This window comes from Dunckerocampus dactyliophorus, chromosome 8 (genome assembly GCF_027744805.1).
Source record: "Dunckerocampus dactyliophorus isolate RoL2022-P2 chromosome 8, RoL_Ddac_1.1, whole genome shotgun sequence".
In the NCBI taxonomy this organism is placed as follows: domain Eukaryota; kingdom Metazoa; phylum Chordata; class Actinopteri; order Syngnathiformes; family Syngnathidae; genus Dunckerocampus; species Dunckerocampus dactyliophorus.
The window spans coordinates 1647095-1668608 of record NC_072826.1 but is presented as its reverse complement, the minus strand read 5'-3'; the positions used below and the strand labels follow the sequence as shown (position 1 = coordinate 1668608).

Below are 21514 nucleotides of genomic sequence, written 5' to 3'. Positions count from 1 at the left end.
GCCTTAAGCCTAGTCCTTAGCCACAACCAACTAATCACATTCACACCTGTGACCAGATAGCCTAACATGCACGTTGATGATACCAATGATACCATAGCTTAGCACCACTGCCAGCAGCTGTTGCACAAACGCGAGGCCACGAGAGAAAAGACAAAATGTTCCTTTCATCGACAGGGGCGCTTCTGCCTCAATCTAAATCGGCAGCAGAAAGCAGGTCAAACGTAAATTAAAGCACTCAGCTGTTTTCAGCTGTGACAGGAAAGACCGAAGCTTTTGCTTGAAGGCTTTTAACCGTGGAAAAAGCATAAAAACAGACAGAATGTTCTTGTGTGAAGTCGGCCACCATAAGACATCTCGCTTTCTTACTGAATATCTAAAGATAAAGATATTTGGTTTTGAGCAGGGTGCACCGTTCCACCCCGAGCATTGCATAATCCTCCTGGCACACACTTTCGCTAGAGTACTCACTAGCAAACTAACCTGATTTGATTGTTAATCCTATTAAAGCCTTCACTGCAGCAGATTATTACCATTTATGTAACACAAATCATGATTAGGTTGCATTCTTTTTCTGGCTTTCTGAAAATCCTCCTCTACCCTCCACAAGCTTTGACCCAAAAAGGACCACAGGAAGAACAATAAGAGCCTTGGTTAGGACTTGGAACTGAACTAATCCCTGGTAGCTTATTATGCAATTGAGCTAATATCATTTGATCCATTTGAAACAAATGATGTCACTTCCAACAGAACAAGGCATCGCAATACTAAAAACAACTTCTTACATACAAACACAAACGCGGGACAGAGTGATGCTTTCAATGGGGGGCTACCAGGGGTGTCACGAGGCGAGACGAGACCAGACTTTAACATTCATTTGTGAAACGTATGACCGGACAAAACCAAGTCACAAAACAGTGCAGGTGCATTTTGAAATGTTTATTGTTCCACAAATTGACACTTAACGATATTATTGTCGATATTTTTGAGACCAAAGTGTTATGATAATATATAATAATAACAATAAATATTAGCATAGGAGCATTAAGAGTTCCAGCTTGGAGTTGAACAACGCCAGCTCACTGTTTTTGTCTTTTTGGCTTGCCTTGGTCTATTTAGGTCAGGGCTGTCCAGCTGTCCTTTCATATTTACAATAAAAAAAAAAAAGTTATACATATATTTAACGACAAATCTTTGGGTTTTTATGAGTTATTAGTACCAACATCTGACCTTTTTCTAGTTACATTATGCCTTTTTGCTCCATTTTTCCACCTTTGCTGTGTTTTTTTTTATTTTATTCCTGTGAAATGATTGATGAGATGTTTTCCATTGTAACCTGCATGCATGTTCAAATGGAATTAAACCAAACCGATCCTCTACTGATGTTCCACAGATAGCTCCTGTGCCGCACTTTGGACGGCCATGCGTGTTTCACCATGAAGACGAGGTGTTGCCAGGCAACGGAGGCGCGTGGTCAGGGGTTGGGTTGCATTGTGGAGGGGTTATGCAGCCTTCAGACCTTCACCGTTTGCATTTCATTACAGAATAAATACATGACACAAGAAACACTTCCTGTCTTCAACTTTTTAAAATTGTCAACACGGATCTCTTCTACGTATGAGGTGCTTGATGAAGTTGGCGCTCAGCCAATTGTAACGACCGTAAATACAGCGCTAGTGCTTATAAGTGCAGACAAGTCCCAAGATCTACGTATTTTGATCTGGCAAATCTTAAGTACGTTTGATCAAATTGTTGAATTATTACAGCTTCTACTTGGACATCAACACGGACGCAGCTGTTCAACAATTCCAACAAGTCACTCGCTGACACTGACACTGGGAACACCGAGGTAGGCTCGACTGCAAGGTTTATAGTGTGCATAAAGCACTTCATAAGCGGTTCCACTTCCATATTACTGTATTATCAATCCTAGCAGCGATGCCGTAGTTCGCAGTGTGATTGGCTTCTGGCTGCCCTGTTCTCACGAGACAGCTTTTCTCCAAGCAAGAAATCTGATCACATTTTAATCTCGCGAGATCTCGTGACACCCCACGTGGATATCGATGGTAGGCTAACGGGGTTCCTCACAAAGACACTCACTTGGCCAGCTTCATCTCTATCTGCTGACGAATGGCCTGCCGTTCCTGGTCGCTGCGGACTGGGAAGATGTTGCGGTCCTCCAGCTCCTGCTTGCTTGGTCGATTCCGAAGCTTCACAGCCAGAAGCTCCTTCCTCATCCTGCGCGGGAGGGTCCCTGTTGTTGTTGGACAAACATAAAGGTCAACAATGGCACAGATGCCTTCGGGCTACAGCACAAACTGTTTTCATCCCAACGCTTGTACCATCCGCTAGACACCAAAAAGTGCACATCTCTGTTGTGTATGAAACTTGAGATGTCTGGGATTAGCAAGAAATCCACCAGATTTGAAGTCACACGGCACACACGCAGCACGTATGTACAGGAGTGCCCCCTCGCCTATTCTCCATTCGGCATTTGCGGCCCTGCATATTTGCAGATGTTTTTGTTGCTTTTTCTATCCAAAAATATTACAAATACAAGTTCCCTCGCGCCAGCGCGGTTCACCTTTTGCGGACTCCCTGTTTTTTGTTTTTTGTGCAATTTTTGTGATTTTCACTATCAACTATGACTATGACTATCAACACGCATTGTGTTCCGCTTCTTTAATGGCAAAGGGAGAACCTGCCCTTTGGCTTCTGCGTCCTGATTGGCTGTAGACCACTGTCAATCAATCTCCTTCGTGCACGAAATTGCTGTTGATAGTTTTCAAAAGAGCCCAAGGATTCGCCTCTTCTTCAAATGATTCAATGACAGCTTTACATTTACTTTGGTTGGTACGGCTTGTTTTCCTTGCAGACTGCACTTGATTTTGATTGTCTATCTGTTCCGCCCACGGCGCTGACATCGTCAAAGCGGTGAGTCACAACCTCCAGCAGGTAAGACAGCTGACTCTCCTGCTCTCAGCTGAGCAGCTGCTCGGGCAGCTTGATAAACCCCACGCAAACTCTCCTTTTTTTTAACATTCTTTTTTGTGGTGCTCAAATTTACAACGGAGTATTGGGGCCACGTTGGAAATAAATAAATAAAGTTGTAAATTTACAAGAAAAAAAGTCATAATATTACCTTTGCCCCAGGCCAAAGGTCACGTAAGTTCCCCCTTTTCATAGCTGTCTCAGGCAATGCCTGTCACGAGGAACTATTCAAATCATCTGAGATTTCGAGAAAAAACTCTTTATTCTTGTAAATTTACGACTTTTTTTCTCATAAATTTACGACTTTATTCTTGTAAATGGAAAACTTTTTTTCTTGAACGGTAATTTTATGACTTTATTCTTGAATTCTCAGATTTATTTTTATTTTTTTATGTGGCCCTAATACTCCACTGGACAAATTTGCGCGACTTTACCTTTTTAGATATCCAAATGATATATCTAAAGACAAAATGTCCCTACTTTTGCCATAGCATTTTAACCCGTAGACTCCAATATACAGTGTTTTTCAGTTTACCCACCAACACCTACGATATGGAAGTGCATGCTGCCGTGCTCTACTGACCCACATGATAAGTCAAGAATTAGGCCACCACAACAGATGTTGACAGGCCACTGAAACCGAACACCAGCAAGTCAACCACTGGACGCCCTCGGTGTAAACACACAGCTGAGATTACACTGCCTGACTGTCCAATGAGAGCGGGCCCAGGGTTAGTTGGCTTGCTGCATAAAGAGGCAGATTATAGTAAAATCATGTCTGCCTGTGAGGAGGAGACGTACCAGAGATCACGGACTCGTTCCAGCTCTCCTGGTCGCTGAAGTACTCATCCAGACGCCGGTTCTCCTTGTTCTCATCAGACTGCTTCTTGTTCTCCACCTGGCCACCAGGTTCCCTCTCTGTGCTGGAGGTGCGCGACAGGCGACTGTCTAATCTGCGTTTGGGAGATGCACGTACCTCCATCATTTGGAAGCTGAGATAAAAAAAATAGAATAATTACTCACAAATGCACGCCTGATCAAAATGTTGCTGCTGCTGGATCTAGAGGAGGTTCTAAGTAGAGCACAACTAAGAAATTTTTGTGAGCAATTTATTGCAAACAAGCATTAAAGTGAAACAGGCTGTTCATCAGCTGATCAAAAGCCATGAAAAGCCAAAATCTTGGCAAAAAATGTGGATTCAATCAAAAAAACAAATAAAACAGCCGTTTGAATGAATGCATTCCTTTTGGGGCCGCACCTTCCTCTTGTAAGGTACTGCATACGTATCGACATACCGCACATGCATATATATACATCTAGTGCATACAATATACTGTATACATATGCAGTACCATCCATCCATTTTCTAGACCGCTTCTCCTCATTAGGGTTGCGGGGGCATGCTGGAGCCTATCCCAGCTGACTTCGGGCGACAGGCGGGGTACACCCTGGACTGGTCGCCAGCCAATCGGAGGACACATATAGACAAACAACCATTCACACTCACATTCATACCAATGGACAATTTAGAGTCACCAATTAACCTCACCTGCATGTTTTTGGAAGGTGGGAGGAAGCCGGAGTACCCGGAGAAAACCCACGAGAACATGCACATATGCAGTACCTTACTCTTGTAAGGTACTGTAAGAGTACCTTCCTCTTGTAAGGTACTGCATATGTATAGACGTACTTCACATGCATATATACACATATAGTGCATACAATATACTGTATTCATATGCAGTACCTTCCTCTTGTAAAGTACTGCATATGTATAGACGTACTTCACATGCATATATACACATATAGTGCATACAATATACTGTATTCATATGCAGTACCTTCCTCTTGTAAAGTACTGCATATGTATAGACGTACTTCACATGCATATATACACATATAGTGCATACAATATACTGTATTCATATGCAGTACCTTCCTCTTGTAAAGTACTGCATATGTATAGACGTACTTCACATGCATATATACACATATAGTGCATACAATATACTGTATTCATATGCAGTACCTTCCTCTTGTAAAGTACTGCATATGTATAGATGTACTTCACATGCATAAATACACATATAGTGCATACAATATACTGTATTCATATGCAGTACCTTCCTCTTGTAAAGTACTGCATATGTATAGATGTACTTCACATGCATATATACACATATAGTGCATACAATATACTGTATTCATATGCAGTACCTTCCTCTTGTAAAGTACTGCATATGTATAGATGTACTTCACATGCATAAATACACATATAGTGCATACAATATACTGTATTCATATGCAGTACCTTCCTCTTGTAAAGTACTGCATATGTATAGATGTACTTCACATGCATATATACACATATAGTGCATACAATATACTGTATTCATATGCAGTACCTTCCTCTTGTAAAGTACTGCATATGTATAGATGTACTTCACATGCATAAATACACATATAGTGCTTCCATTATACTGGATCAGTGTAAACACTAGCCAACCTGTCTTGTCTATGTTTCGTGGCCAAAGCACGGTGCAGTTCCTCAATTATGCAACTGGGGGGGAGCTGGGAATGTAGTGCACCAAGGTGGGGGGAGCCTGTTGGAGTCAACATCCGGCCTCTTAACAGGGAGCCATGAGGGTCTTTGGGAAGCGTGAAATTCCTTGGCAACGTAGCTGGAGACTTTTTAACTCTCACTGGCGGTGCACCTTGGAAGGGACAGGAGATGCAGCGTGAACCAGCAGGGGTGCCCCAAACCCGATGCGATGATTTCGGTCAGCTTACCATCTAGGCTGCCCAGCCTGGTGAGCACTCTGACAGGCAGGTTGGGTCCAGGAGGGGTGCTGGCACGTCTCTGAGGATGGGTCACGTCCTTTCTTCCTTCAGTGGCCTCCGCCCTCCCCGCCTGCAAATGCTCCTCACAGGGGTCCCCCAGCGAGGCGCGGCCTCCATTGTCACCGTGACTGGGATCTGCCACCGCCTTGGAATCCTGCATCACATCTTGGACTGAATGAATACAAACAAATGGAGCCGTTTTTGGTTTGTGAAGTCTATGGCTCCATCTAGAGTGAAGTCATGTCATGAACTGCAGTTTGCAAAGTAAAGTCAGCGTAGGTTTTAACAAATAAGAATATATTAAAAGCAACATGAACCAAAGCATGTTTTTGTGTGCTGCTGATGCACAAGAAACACTTCAAGCATTATAAAGACATTTTAAAAAACACATTTATTTTCTGGGAAGGCGATTTTTCTTTGGATTTTAAGGTTTCAAATGTGGAAATTAGCAGGAAACTGAAAGAGAAACACACAAAAAAATGATCTGAAAGACATGTAATTACTAGTACTACAGTGTAACCTGGTTTTTCATTGACACGTTCCAGAAGGTCCGACGAAAACTGCCAATTTTTCCATACGAAATAATGTACTGTAAATCCAATGAAATCCAGACTCCCAAAAATATTCACACAAAACACATTTTATAGCAAATTAATGTTGTTCTACATGCAGAAAACAAAGCGAAATACAGTACATCAAAAATGATGAACGAAATTGATACCCAGGGATGTCCCGATCCACATTTTTTGGCTTCCAATCCGATTCGACTTTTTTTAAGGTCTTGCCGTTCCGATCCGGCACCGATCGTTTGTTTTTTTGTTTTTTTTTTTAATAACAAGCTTTTGTGGAAATGAATATGGTTATGAAAAGCATTCAAAATAATGCAACCAAAGTATTGCTGAATTTACTTTTTTGTTACACAGGATGACCAACAACATTGTTTGGCTTTTGTAACAAACCTCTGTGAGTCAGGTCCCCAGTCCAATAAAAGATCCAATAAAAGTGCCTCCAATAAAAGATCTAATTAGAAACAAAGTGGGCGTGCAAAATACTTTGAAAGTAGGACTGATCATTTGACATGGTTACACTCCTGTATATATTCTAGTCCGAGCTCACATGCTCACTTCAACTTTACTGTAAACTTCAGCAGCAGGTATGATCATCAATACACGCACACAGAGTTCACTCTGTGCATTGGTTTCAGCACCTTGCCGTATTTGCTCCATGGAACAACGGCATGAACGAAGTGAGCCCTTTTGTCAGTCATACAGTCTCTTTGTGGGTAGAGGCGGGGCCACTAGCATACACACAGAGTGCAGAAGTGTGTCACGTGGTAGAATGTCTTGCATCCCCTACTGATGTTTTGCATGTTACGCGTGTGTTTGGCATCTTTGTCGTACCTGTTGACGTCTCTGAATCACTGCCCCGATCTTCAGTGGTGCTAGCCAGCAGCGCCATGGGATCCTCATCTCTTTCCTCGCCGTCTGACTGAGTCGGGGTGTCCTGATCTTCACTGTTACCTCCACAAGCAAGGTCCGCCCCTGCAAGCAGGAATGAGTGTTTGTCGCATTTTGGCATCACGTGGCGAAACAAGCCAACTGTAATAACCTTGGTTTTGCACAAAAGCGTGTGTGTGTGTGTGTGTGTGTGTGTGTGTGTGTGTGTGTGCCATCACTGCACCTGTCTCCATCTCCCCAGGGGTCCGTTTGATGAGGTCATCTTGCTTCTGTCGCAAAGCTGCCTTCTTCTCCACCGCTGCAAAACAAAACCACTCATGATCGTAGTCCACTAATGGAACTGAGATTTACCACCCCTGATGGGACAACGCTCACCTGCTGGGGGCTTCAGCTTCTCATTTTTCTTTTTCCTCCATTTCCACGGCTTGAAAATGCGTCCCAGGCTTGCCAGCTTGCCGCTGCGTCGCACGGGCGGCGTACGAACCCCTGAGACCAGGCAACCAGACTGCAGCACCCTCTGTTGGTCCATCACATCTTGGGAGACAGAAGCAGACAGTCGCGCTCTAAAACAGGACTGAGGCAATTTCGTATTCGTATCACTTGGAACACAACTGGCTGAGACGTCATCACGTGACAGGCGCGTATGTGGGTCACAGGCACTGGATGCAAAATTGATTCAAGTCTAAATTTGGAGGGGAAGCAAAGGATGGGGAAAGACAGAGAACGACGTTGTGTCTGGATGACTCACGTGGTCTCCGCACACAACGAGACCCCCGCCCCAAACCAGAAGACATTTGGCCCCACCATCAGTGAAACCTCTTTAAGAGAGCGCAAAGGCCTTTTTCGAAAGGTGAAGGAAGCCGACTGCGGGATGTCATCGCTTCATTTTGTGCAGCAAAGATCCAGTATTGTTGAAAACAAACTGGACTTAGGTGCTGTTAACCGCACATACCGGGTCAGTGGTAGCGGGTCACGTGGATCTTGTGGTGGGTGGAGGCGTTAACCCTGAGCAATAGACAGCGACAGAAATTGGATCGTCCCGCTGCAGTACGTCTGCATGAGCCATCTGCTTGTCGATATGTCACCACCTCATATTTTGTCTGAATCTAAACCAGGAGTGCCCAAACTTTTTGCACCGAGGGCCGCATTCTGAAAAATCAAAGAAAGTTCATTTTGCTCGAAAAACGCACGACTCTCGCTTGAAGGATTAACTAGCGAACATCCTTATCATGGCAGTCTAACATCACCACAATAGTGTATCGACTTGCTGCGTTATGTTCAAAATGTCTGCTTAAACTGTGCGGCATATTTTGTAAAATCCTGAAAATTTGGCCCTGCGTCCCTGCGTTCTGTATCGCCGCTGCTTTCGCTGTGATAATTATGACAATTTGTAGTGACTTTCATTTCATATGGGTCAATTTATGACTTGGTTACCGCCTGATTTCTACCACTGAAGTATTAAAGTCATTATTCTCTTCAGCTTGCAGGTCACAAAATTCCATACAAATATTTTTCCTTTTATTTAAGTGCCGAGAAGCATTTCAAAAAGTACCGATTTGGCATAATATCGAAACGATACCCAACCCTTGTGTGGGAATGTGTGCACTCAGCTACACTTTACAGGAGTGGTTCTCAACCTTTTTCCAGTGAAGTACCCCCCTGGGGGATTTTTTCTTCAGCCAAGCACCACCTCACCAGGGAAAAGTATTTTTGGTTGAAAAAAAGGTGGCATCACTGATATGTTACCGTCCAAAACGGTGCTTGTTTGAAACCTTCGGAAATAGAAATTCATATCAAATCATCCAAATAAAGAAATATATTTAAAAATATATCAAATATATAGCTATAATTTGTATATAAAAATGTAAAAATATATCCATCCATTTTCTATACCGCTTCATCCTCATTAGGGTCACGGGGGCATGCTGGAGCCTATCCCAGCTACAGGTACACCCTGGACTGGTCGCCAGCCAATCACAGGACACATACAGGTGGGAGGAAGCCGGAGTACCCAGAGAAAACCCACGCACACACGGGGAGAACATGCAAACTCCACACAGAAATGCCCAAGGGAGAATCGAACCCAGGTCTTCCCGATCTCCAAGCTGTTACTGTGTTGGCCAACGTGCTAACCACTAGACCACCGTGCAGCCCTGTAAAAATATATATTTAAAAAAATAACTCAAGAAATAATTCACTTAATTACAAAAAAATGCTTTGTGCTCATAAAATAATAATCAACTAAAAGTGCCCTCTTTTTGGAGTTATAATAAATTGGTGTTTTTAAATGCACATTTTTTATATAACTTTGTTTTTTTCTGGATTTTTTTGTACACTCTGTCTCTATCCGGTCACGATAGTTTCTATCTTTGTAAGGGGGGGAATTTACAAAATCAACAACGAGACGCTCGATACACGAGATTGGGTCTACGAGATGAGACCAGATGAGATGTGAACATTACTTTTAATAAAATAAAAAATATATATCAAATGTAAGACAACATATTGCAATCTACTCATTTCATTTCTACCACGTGACACGCTTCTGCACTCTGTGTGTATGCTAGCGGCCCCGCCTCTACCCACAGAGAGACTGTATGACTGACAAAAGGGCTCAGTCCGTTCGTGCCGTTGTTCTGTGGAACAAACCCGCCGAGGTGCTGAAACCAATGCACAGAGTGAACTCCCTTCCTGCCTTTATGGAGGTGGGAGCCACGCATGCACATGGCAATATATTGAGGCCGGCAAAATGATCAAATTCATTTTCATTTGTTGTGTGATGAACTCATTCAATACCAAATATTTATTAGGGATGCTGCGATCAGGGTTTTATGCTACCGATCAACCAGATTTATTTAAATAGTTCATGGTGTTATTTTGATAAATAAATTGTTATTTTGATGTCAAACAACCCCTTTTTGTGCTGTTTATGTCGGTATACTTGTTCATACATTTCAGCTGATATATTTGTGTCAAAGTGAAAGTTACGCTTGGAATGTATCTTTTCGCAAAATGCTGTTTTTTTTCTCCCTTTTTTAGTCAGGAACTGATATTTTCCTGAAACTTACCTATGTTCCACTGCTGATTACCAAAGAACGGGCAAAGGTAGGAACAAACGTATTTTTTCTGATGAAAGACGAGAGTCTAACCTTTCTTTTGGTAGGTTCCATGTTCATATAACCATATAACCATAGAACACAATATTCTGTGTGCCTTGAAAGATCAGTCAAAATGGTCTAAAATGGCCGCTACTGAAGGGGTTGTCTGTTGAAAAATGGCTGGGATTGAGTTCATTTATGAATTTATTATTGCCCACAAGACATTGTTTTTCTGAACGAGAAATCCTGCCACGTTTTAATCTTGTGAGATCTCACGACCCCCCTAATACACACGGTATATTTTGGAAATAAAGAACCCCCTGGAGTATTAGTACCCCCCTTCGAGAGGCGGTGCTTTAGATCGTACAAATGTAATCGTAGTAGTATCAGTGTGGGGCCTGAAACCCGACCACTTCTACTTTGCTATGCTATTTTACTTAATGCAGTGGGCACTGTCTCGTCATATTTCTATCCATCATGGTCTTATCTGTGTGCGTGTGATGTGTACGAGTAAATGCGTCTTCTCAAAAGCCCAATTTGGAGGACAGAACGTCTCATGCCACTGATTTGTCACCAGAGCTACAATGTGTCGTTTGAAGTGCATAATCAGTGTTGGTCCCTGGACGTCTGCTAAATATCATAGGAGTGATGACTGTGATGGACACCCAGGCTGACCGAGACCACTCCTGTTGCAAGAAAGACGTTCCTGGGCGAGAACGGACAGAAATAGGCGCTCCTACACAGTCTGGCTCTGACAAGATGCTGACACCTCAGGGAGCCTCCAGCTGAGTCGTGGGCTGCAGCGCAGGGATCCATCCGCCGATTCTTCACTTCTCTGTCAGTTATTTCTAAATCCACAGCATATGTTCTCTCGTCCCCCAGGAAATGAACGATCCCCCCACCCGCCACAAAAGAACATTTGCTTGGCAATATTCAGCAATTCCTTAAAAACGGCCATCGGTGCTCATCGCATGAACACTTTAGACTCGGACCAAGCGCCTTGACCAACCATCATGGGAAGCAGGTCAACTGCCAAGTAATGGCTGCCTCCATATGATGTGATGCGGAATTCAGGTCAAGCGTGCAGTAACTGTAGCAGCACGCACAGGGTCAGGCTGCCGTTGCCACGGTTACCACGCTGGATGCTGCAGAAAAGGCCCTGGGAGGCAGAGAATCACCACGGCGTGAGGAAAAGGGAGTTGCTGGGTGGATGGGAAGGCTGTTGCCACACAGAGGGACAGAAAGCTGCAGCCAATCACAACCCGGCAAATAATAATACATAATGTAAGCCGGGGAGGCGCATAATTAGCAACTTTTCTTGAAATATTCATTCAGCAGTGTGAGGTTCTTGTGTTTTTCTGCAAACGCAGCACACCTACTGTACATCCATCACACACCGCCCAGCTGTCTTTAGTTAGGACATCGTGTAACAATCAACATAAATGTATGCTAAGTCTATAAATAGATATTTATGCAAAAATCACAAGGAATATCCCTATTTCATCAGATGAATGTGTGGAAATAGCATTCACGTCAATGCATTTATACACACCTGCAAATATAAAACCGCAATTTCACAATAAATCTGAGTAATTCTGTCAAAATGACAACACTCACATGGAAAAAGCTGCGCCGCTATCCTCTTCAGGCTGCCGGCTAGCGCGTCAGAAATTCCAAAAGTGCCGAATGAGCAGAGGATGACGTTTTAGCGGGGTGTTAAATAAATACAGCTGGTGAGGCAACACGTTTAAAACGCGTGGAAAGCGGCTTTCACTGCGATGAGGCGGCTGTCATACTCAGGAGTGAGCGAGCGAGCGAGTGAGCGGAGTGCCATGTGGACCCCGCCCCTCCGGACTGCAACTGAAACAGCACACACGCACACCCACGTACACACAGTGTACGCACGAGCATTGGTGTCAAACGCCATATAATCAAAATAAAGGAGATGTAGGCATTAGTGTTTTGACTGCATAAGTGCGTTCACGCTGAGAGGTACAGTCAGTATCCGGATGTTGCACTCAACACGCCCCAAATAGTCAGTGCGCTCCTATAACCACCAGCAATCATCGCCGTCACGTGGCAGAAGGGGAGGGACTAAATCGAATGGTTGAACTTCACGATTAAAAAGGTACGACAGCGTATAAACTGACCAGAATAAAGTCATAAATTGACGACAAAAAAGGCGAATATATACGAGAAAAAAGTCATACATTTACAAGAATAAAGTCGTAAATTTACACAAAAAAGCCAAAAATTCAAGAAAAAAAGTTGTAAATTCACGAAAATAAAGTCAGAAATTTACAAGAAAATAGTTGAAAATGTACCAGAAAAAAGTCAGAAATTTACAAGAATAAATTCGTAAATTTTCGAGAAAAAAGCAGAAAATTCCCGAGAGAAAAGTCATACGTTTACGGGAATAAAGTTGTAAATTTTTTTTTTTTTTTTTTTTCTTTCCTTGACGGGGAAGGACGTGTATGGCAGGAGCTCTGTTGATGATACTGGACATTTTAACTATTTTGGTGCTTCCTGACAACACTTCATGAGCACAGGATCAGCGCTGATGGCTGAATCCCCCATCTGAATTCCTTTAACTTGGATAGTCGAGAGGTACAGATACAAGTATAGATACCTGCTAGCAAGTCTAGCTAGTTAGCGAACTGCTGAAGTTCAAAGAGGTTGCTTAGCAACAATGTCAAACACAAAGGAAAATGATACTGGCTCTGAACTCGAAGAGGAAAATGATTCAGGCCCTGACGCGGACATAAAAATGGAAGCCCTTTTTCCAGGATACCTGGAGTTTAAGAAGGCTACCAAGGAGTTCCTCGAGGGTAGAGAGATCACTCTACCACAAATAATGCAAGCAATTGAGAAACTGCATTCAATGGCAGCGAAACATTCAGCTTCAAATGCAATTATAAGGAATGGTATCACAAACATTATGGCAGAAAATAGAGCACAGAACAAGTCTATCAAAAAACTAAGAAAAGAGGTCAAGAAGTTGCAAGATGAAAATGCAGACCTGGGTGCTGCTCTTAAGGAGGTTAAATACCCTTTGGAAGATATCAAGGCTCTGCAGGACGACATTAAGGTACTGTTGAATGACAATGCTGCCTTGCGCTCTGCTCTTCAGGAAGCGATAAACCGTAAAGAAAATACAGCATTTTGCAAGGATGTTAGGGTTCAGCAGGATGATATCAGGGCATTATTGGAAGATAACGCTGCCTTGCGCACTGTTCTCAAGGAGGCTATAAACCATATGGAAGCCACCTCATGTACTGATCCTAAGGACGCTAAAGACCCCAGGGAAGAAAATACAGCACTATGCAATGATATCAACATTCTACAGGATGACATCAAGGCACTATTGAAGGATAATGCTGCCTTCCGCACCACCCTTGAGGAAGAGAAAGAAGCAAAGGAGAATATCAAGGAGCAAATTAAAAACTTCATTGACGAGATGGATCAGATGGCATGAATGAATGATGTGGTCCTCACAGGGCTCCAAATCACACCCAAGTCAAGAGATGTTCCTTCAATAAAGCAGCAGATTGCTAACTTCCTACACTCGAAGGAGGTGGATGTCGATGTCAACAGTATTGACACTTGCGTCCCACTCCATGGCAGGAACAACACCACACCTGTCATCATTAAGTTCACCAACAGGGAATTCAAAGCTGCACTGCTGAAACAGGGAAAGAAGCTAAGAGGCACCAACGTCTACATGAATGAGCATCTGACAAAACGCAATTCCGACATCGCCAGAAAAGCACGAGACCTGAGGAAGCAAGGAAAGATTCAAAACACTTGGAGCACTAACGGGAAAATCTACATCAAACTAAAAGGAAGTCCAGGAGTCGCAAGAGTGCTTGTTGTCCAAGATATCAGTGATCTGGATGCATATTAAAGATCATATTACTATGAGGAAACACCCTACAAGACAGAGAAGGACTACATTCCACAGCAATAACCTCGACATAATTAATAAAAGGAACTCTTGTATACAAACCCAGCGTCACTAGCAGTGCAACACTAAAGACGATGTGGATATCAACAGGAGAGAAAGGACAGGATAAATAGAAAGGGAAAAGGGAAGGAGAAGGAGGAAAAAATGGAGAAAGGGAAAAAAAAAAAAAAAACATTTTTTTTTTTTTTAATCATTTGTGTACCTGTATACTGTATATGTAAAAATGTGCGTACTGGTGTAGGTGCAGATGTACGTGTATATATATGTATGCACGTGTTTGTATGTACACACATGTATTAGCAATTGATGTGCTACGAAGAGGGGGTAGGATTAAATAAGCTCTGCTTCTTCCTACTCCTTTTCGGACATATGCGTGTTCGAAATAAATTAAACCAAACCAAACCAAACCAAACCAAATTCACGAGAAAAAAATTCGGAACTTTAAGAGAAAAAAGTCATAAATTTACAAGAATAAAGTAGCAAATTTACAAGAAAAAAGCCAAAAGTTTATGAGAAAAACAGTCATAAACTTATGAGAATAAAGTCGTAACGGTACTAGAAAAAAAGTTAGCCATACATTTCGAAGAAAAAAAGCCATCATATTATCTTTGCCCAAGGCCAAAGGACATACAAGTCCCCCCCCCCCCTTTCACAGCTGTTTCAGGCAATGCAAGTTACGACAGAGTATTTACATAATCTGACATTTCAAGAATAAAGTCGTAAATTTACGAGAACAAAGTCGTAACTTTACGTTACAGGCATTGCCTGAGACAACTATGAAAAGGGGGGGACTAATGTGACCGTCAGCTTTGGGCATGTGGAGGGGGCGGGGTAAGGAAGGCGGGCGTGAGAAGGGCTAGCCATGCTAATCTGTTTGTGCTCAACTGCTCTGTTTTGCTGTCACGTTATAAATAAAAACTTGCCTGAAGAGCTATGCTCCTGTTTCCCTCTGACACGTGTGACACGATGACACGCAGCATGACGACTTCATTCTCCTGAATTTGCGACGTTCTTGCTCGTAATTTTACAACTTCATTCTCGAAATCTCAGATTTTTTTTTTCAATGCGGCCCTGCTACTCCGTCGTAAAAAGGAGAGTAGTGGCCAGTGTAGAATACAACATATCATCACAACCTCTTTAAATGCGTCTCCTGAATGCCTTGTATTTGTATTTTAGCTCATTTAGCCATTTTTATGCTTGAAAAGTCGCTTAAATATGCATATTTTTAGACTGTTCAACCACCTGATTCAACAGCAACGATTTATTAATTTATATATTTTTGAAAAACTGTGATAGAGTGAAGCAGCGAAATTCGAAGTGTGAAGTTCATCACGGTTGACTGCTTCCGTGATAAGTGAATATCCGCAAAGTAGACTTCAAGATTAATAAATGGAACATTTTCGTAGTTAAGAGCAGACAAGACGTGTTTATGACTTGCTAAATACGGTCTTTACCATTATCAGAGCCCTGTAGACATAAAGTAGCACCCCTGTAGTCTATTAGTCTTTGTTTACACCACATTCCGCAACTCTTATGCACAGGCTACGGGATCACTGCAGGGACACAACACAGCACGCTAGCGAGCTAACGAGCTAGCCTCCAATTTCTTTCTTGTATTCCAAACTTAAGAAAGGGTTTACACCGGAGTAGGGAAGTAAGACAACGAAGCCAAAAACGTACCACTTCCACACAGAATGTGAGGAGAATTTCATTTCGCTGACTTGGCTGAATTGGCGTGACAGTAAGCTAATGTCTCAATCATGGAACATGACTGACGCCTAGTGGCCAGAATACTACATAGCTTTCTCTTTCAATATTTCTTGACTAATACATGTAATAGCCAAGAATTGTTTTTTTAAAAACCGCGATAGAGCAAAGGAGAGATAACCAAACCGCTAGATTGTGGGGGATGACTGGAAACCTAAATTATACCAGAATGAACACCTAAGCCGCTGACACTGTACACAGAACCCATAAAGGACATGTAAAGTACAATTTAAAAGGATACAGTTATGTAACGTTAGGAAGTATATTCGAAAAAGAGAACAAATCCTTATGTCTACCCCTGTGGTTGTCTTGCACTCTGGAAAGGTCATTGCAAAGGATGGAGAGACAGGCTTATTGGGAGGATGACCTCTCAATAGTGACACCACTACGCTGCTTAGTTATCACTGCCCATTCTGAGCCCGTATCGAACGGCGTGGTCCGTGATCGTTTTTAAAAGGGCCGCTTGCACTCGCAAGAGACTAATGATCAATTATTCAGACAACACGACTTGATGTGTAAACAAAAGCTTTGCGGCTGCGTATCGATCTTTGGGAGAGGGCCACTCAACATGAACAGCAGGAAGGGCTGAGTACATCGCAGATGATAAAAGTCAAATGGCTGGACGGGATTTCTCCCCTGGGATTCAAGCAGTAAGCAAAGAAGATCAACAAAGCCACGGGCCACTCAGGCAGCACGGGCCTCATTCAGGAAGCACAATGCTTGATTGAAAACATATTGACGGGGTCTCAAAAACTGAGACGGAATGATGAATGCGAACACTGCGGGGGGGCTTTTTTCACCGCCTCTTGCCCAAAGTCAGCTGGGGTAGGCTCCAGCATACCCGTGACCCCAGTGAGGCCGTAGGAAAGGAATGAATGAATGAATGTTCTGCATCCTCTTCATTCAGTCCATAAGCCTGAGCTGCTGAAACAAACATTACATATTCCCCCCCTTCCAGTGATACAAAGGATGAACAGTCATCCCAGGTCAATTGGACATTTCCAGAAGAAATAAATGTTGAAAAAAAAAAGTAATTAGTACGGGAAGTTTTTTGAGTTGGTCCATTAAACTGCACTTTTTGGGGGGAATTTTGCCCATCATCCGCAATCCTCACAAGAGACATGCACACACGTCTTTGTCTATTCTGTGCATTCAAAAGATAGAAAAACAGCTAAAAAGAAGCAGCTGATTAATACATAATGGGACACACCTATTCCGCCGAGATAGCCCGCGAATGATTCCACGCAGGAGATTCAGAAGAAGACGACAAGAATTTTGGCTACGCCAGTTCGTATAGAACTTGCTGCAACTTTAAAATTACTTTTCGGATGACAATAACAACTTTTGAGTACCTTTATCAACGTATTGCACGGTAAACCACGCCTTTCAGTGATGTAGAGGTGGGATATATGCGACCTGACTGTTCAGGACGGCAGTAAATCGGATACATATCGGATGCATATCTACAAACGAACAAGGCCTAAGCCTGTCACACTAACAAATTTTGCTGGTCGATAACTGGGCTACAAATGATCGTCGATAATTGATATTATCGTTTTTTTGAGACCATTTTTTTAAAATGAATTATTATGATGGGACATGGGAAGTGTAATTCACCTTTGAACCACCAGATGATACTCAAGTATAGTGCACCTGTGTGAGCCACATTAGCTTGACGCAGAAGTTGCCTGTATGTGTGTTGTTTGAAATGTATGCCATACACAGTAACTGTGTTGAATGGTTGCATTTCTTTCGCCGTGTAGCGAGCGACACTGTGAGCGCGCACCATTTTGCACCATATAGTTACATTGCTGACCCCAACGTATTTGTTCGTCTTTTACCTTTATTTTGCGCGAGAGGCAAAAAGAGGTGATGACGCAACCCCTCACTTATGGATTTCACTTCAGAGCAATTTTAAGCCATGAAAACGGCCACAAGGTGGCAGAGGTGCGTTTGATGTGGATGGAAAAACACACATGACAGGAAAGAGGAAGGGAGAGAGCGTGGAGTAGTGTAGCGTGGAGAAGGTCACGCACATGCACACACATGCACGCACATAGTTGTGTTCCAAATGTGAAACTGTAAATAGTTCATGGTGTTATATTTGTAAATAAATTGTTATTTGGATGAAAAACAGCCCCTTTTTGTGTTGTTTATGTTGCGGTACAGTTGTTTAGATACTTCAGCTGTCACAAAAGCAAAGAATATGTGTGTCAAAGTGAAAGTTATGCTCGAAAGGTATCTTTTCACAAAAAGCTGGTTTAAATCTCGCTTTTCCAAGAAAACAGAAGGAACGACACCAAAACACCAAAACATATCGTATGTTTCCGTAAGACATAAGACATTAGACAGCAAAACGATCCATAAAGTTCGAATGCCGTGTTTGAATCCGCATCAGGAAGGGCTGACACAATTCTGCTGAGGTTGCCGTGAATAAAGTGTTTCTGGTGTGGTGCTTCATCATTTTCACGCTACACGTTGGATGATGGCTGTGTTTTTCCACAAGGGAGGGAATAGAGAAATGTGGGTTCCATCAGCAGTATCTGAAGTGTCCATTTGTGGAGCAATCTGTAGCACAGCACTTAAGAATGAATTGAAATACTCAACTATACAGCGTTTACGTCCTCATTGATTGATTAAAAGCTTAGGGAACTAAACAAAATGGATTGATTCGGGGGATTTAGGTTGAATAAAATGGGTTGGATGTTTTAGATGAGGCTGTATTGCACTGTAACTTGGTAGTTTAGCAAGCTAAAATCTTCAAATAAAAGCACGATAAATCAACACGGGGGTTCAAATCATGCATACGCCACACGTAACATCTGGCCACACGTCCCGAGGCATGTTTCAGCTTCCCTGGATGCTTTTAGGAACCATCCGAAGAAGCCTTTGAAACCCTGCTTGGCAGAAGTGAATTCACTTTACAGCACAGATTTTAGAGTCAAGTGGTACCTCTTTTTGTTTCTTTTTGCCTTACATTGTAAACCATTTTTTCATGGTAACTTCAGTAGAAAGTGATTTGACGGCGCTATCTGCAGGGACACACACAAAAAAATGCTGCAGCTATGAATCCAGCAGAGGACGCTGTCAGGCAAGTCAATTGAGGAACATTTTCCAGCAAGAAGATGCTTTGGCAAGACACCATATTGTGTAACTGCACGTTGCCTAAGTACTATGCTGTACTTACTTACTGAACCCTACCACCACCATATTTTACTGTGGGTATGATGGGCCATGTAGCTTTGGATCTTTTTTCTCCCTTAATAATAACAAGTTTCATTTAAAAACTGCATTTTGTGTTCAGTTGTGTTGTCACTGACTGATACTTAAATTTGTTTAATGATCTGAAACATTTAAGTGTGACAAACATGCATACAATTTACAAATCAAGAATGGGGGCACTTTTTCACGCCCCTGTATTTCCTACGTTTCTAGGAGGGGGTAGACCTACGGGACTTGGACATTTTAGAAGTAGCTGGCAGGGTGAAAACGTGTGGGCACCCCTGCTGTAGGTAATTATTCTACGATTTTGCTTCACGTCTAATGAGGCTGCATGTGGCGCTCCTGTTTTATCCCAACATGCATGTTTTCCAACATGTGGGCGTAAGCCGGAGTACCAGAAACAACCCACGCAAGCCCTGCCTGCAGGATCCACACACAAAGCGAAAGACAGTGAGATCCCATTATTGCCATTTACGCTCTTTGTCCGCCATGGCTTTTGCTTTAAACCACAAATGTCACATTTCATGAACTAGAGCGGCTCGGCTGAATTTGAATCATACTTAAATCACCGATAACTATTTAGGTTTCAGTGTGTGGCATTTAAATTGGAAAAAGGTTTGCCGTAGTGCCTGGTGTGAGTGTGTTCTGAAACACCATGCACCACGATAGCTCACAGTTAGAATGCCAAGTACTGCCTCCTGCCATTTATATAACCATGGAAACAAGCAAATACACGAGAAGCACTCGCATCAGCGTCGCCCCACTGCAAGTCATGTGCGATGGTAGATTTTGCACTGCATCTTTTTATGTCATCGCAAACATTCCTTCTCTTCTTTCCTTCACCGGTGCGTAATCCATCTATTGCTACAGACTGTCGGTGATGCCGAATGACAAAACGTAAACACACAAATTGCTGTGTCAACACAACTGTATTGCAGTACAAGGGAATAAGTGTATTGTTGATATATGTCTTGTATTTATATTGTGTTGATACAATTCTAATATATTTGCCCTGTGTTTTAGTCTGATTAGAATCATAATCAACAAATCAGAGGCAAATTATGGGATCTTGAACTATCTCAAATAAATTGTATCGTATCAGTAATACTGGGCCTGGATTAATTTGGTATCCGATCGATAACACGATTTGCAGTATCGCCCAACCCTCCTGGTATCCCAAACTGGACTTGACACCTCATTATACCTGAAGCAGTGTGAATCACATCACCCAAGTCAGAAGTGGCCATATCGTGTCTTACAACGTTTAAGACGATCCCGGGCATCTCATCGATGATACATTTGCTAACAAACCTCCTTCATCCTAAACTGCGTGTGGGTCACATCCCGCTTCCAGTCTTACCGGCACGTTGCGCCTCGTCCAGGCGGACCTCGGTGAGGCTGCTCGGGTCACTGTGAGATCTCCCCCTCTGGAAAACGCAGTGATCTCCCAGGCCGTCCGATGCCATGATGGAGAGAATAACCACAAGGCAACAGTCGTGACCACAAGGTGACCGGCATCAAGTGGTGCAAAAAGATAGAACGATGCAGCTGGACTGATGCTAGGCTGCGGCTCTTGGTCCTCGATGGGAGGACAGTCATCACGAACGTCGCATCTTGTCGCCTTCAGGAGCTGCTCGTGCACCTTCTCGCATCCAAGCAGTATTCAACGGGGGGAGGGCGATACTGCACATGTTCGTATCGATCCGAAACCGAGTACCTACCGAGTCACTTGCCGCCGCTGGTACTTTTCACGTCATTCAATGATTTTCTGATTTTGCCTTTAATTTTTTTGCTCATGATTGTAATCAGAAGGAAACACGGGGCAAAGAATTTAGGCAACACAAATATTTTAGGAAAAAACTTATTTGTAAACAATATATAAATATAAATGTTATATATAATCAAACATAATACCAACAAAGTTCAAATAGGACCAAATATCGTTCCTATGATACGTTACGTCAATTTTGAATGTCTATCTATCTATCTATCTTTTATTGCTTTTTTGTTTGACTTCTTGTTTTAAATATTTTAATGTTTTAAATGTCTTTGTATTTATTTGATTTATTCGTTTTTACTGTCGTCATTTGTACTTCTTGTACATCTCATTATTTATGGTATCTATCAATACACCAAAATCCTTGACTGTGCTGCTGTGTGCGCAACATCCGGGACAT

At 42.6% G+C, this 21514-nt stretch overlaps 1 protein-coding gene across 3 annotated transcripts in view; it reads right to left on the bottom strand.

Annotated features, from left to right (window-relative positions):
• Positions 1-21150, bottom strand: part of phactr3b (phosphatase and actin regulator 3b) — a 42467-nt gene extending 21317 nt beyond the window's left edge. Inside the window, exons 1-9 of one of the 3 annotated variants that reach the window (XM_054783876.1) lie at positions 12002-12342; positions 11394-11543; positions 7662-7820; positions 7510-7584; positions 7230-7370; positions 5779-6000; positions 5495-5702; positions 3790-3980; positions 2098-2251 (exon numbers count right to left, since the gene is read on the bottom strand). In XM_054783876.1, the coding sequence (XP_054639851.1) occupies positions 2098-2251; positions 3790-3980; positions 5495-5702; positions 5779-6000; positions 7230-7370; positions 7510-7584; positions 7662-7815 (1145 nt within the window). In that variant the 5' untranslated portion in view covers positions 7816-7820; positions 11394-11543; positions 12002-12342. Of the gene's footprint in view, positions 1-2097; positions 2252-3789; positions 3981-5494; positions 5703-5778; positions 6001-7229; positions 7371-7509; positions 7585-7661; positions 7821-11393; positions 11544-12001; positions 12343-20697 lie in introns of those variants that run through there. The other 2 variants (XM_054783873.1, XM_054783874.1) reach the window with 2 other exon arrangements.
• Positions 21151-21514: the final 364 nt, after the last annotated feature.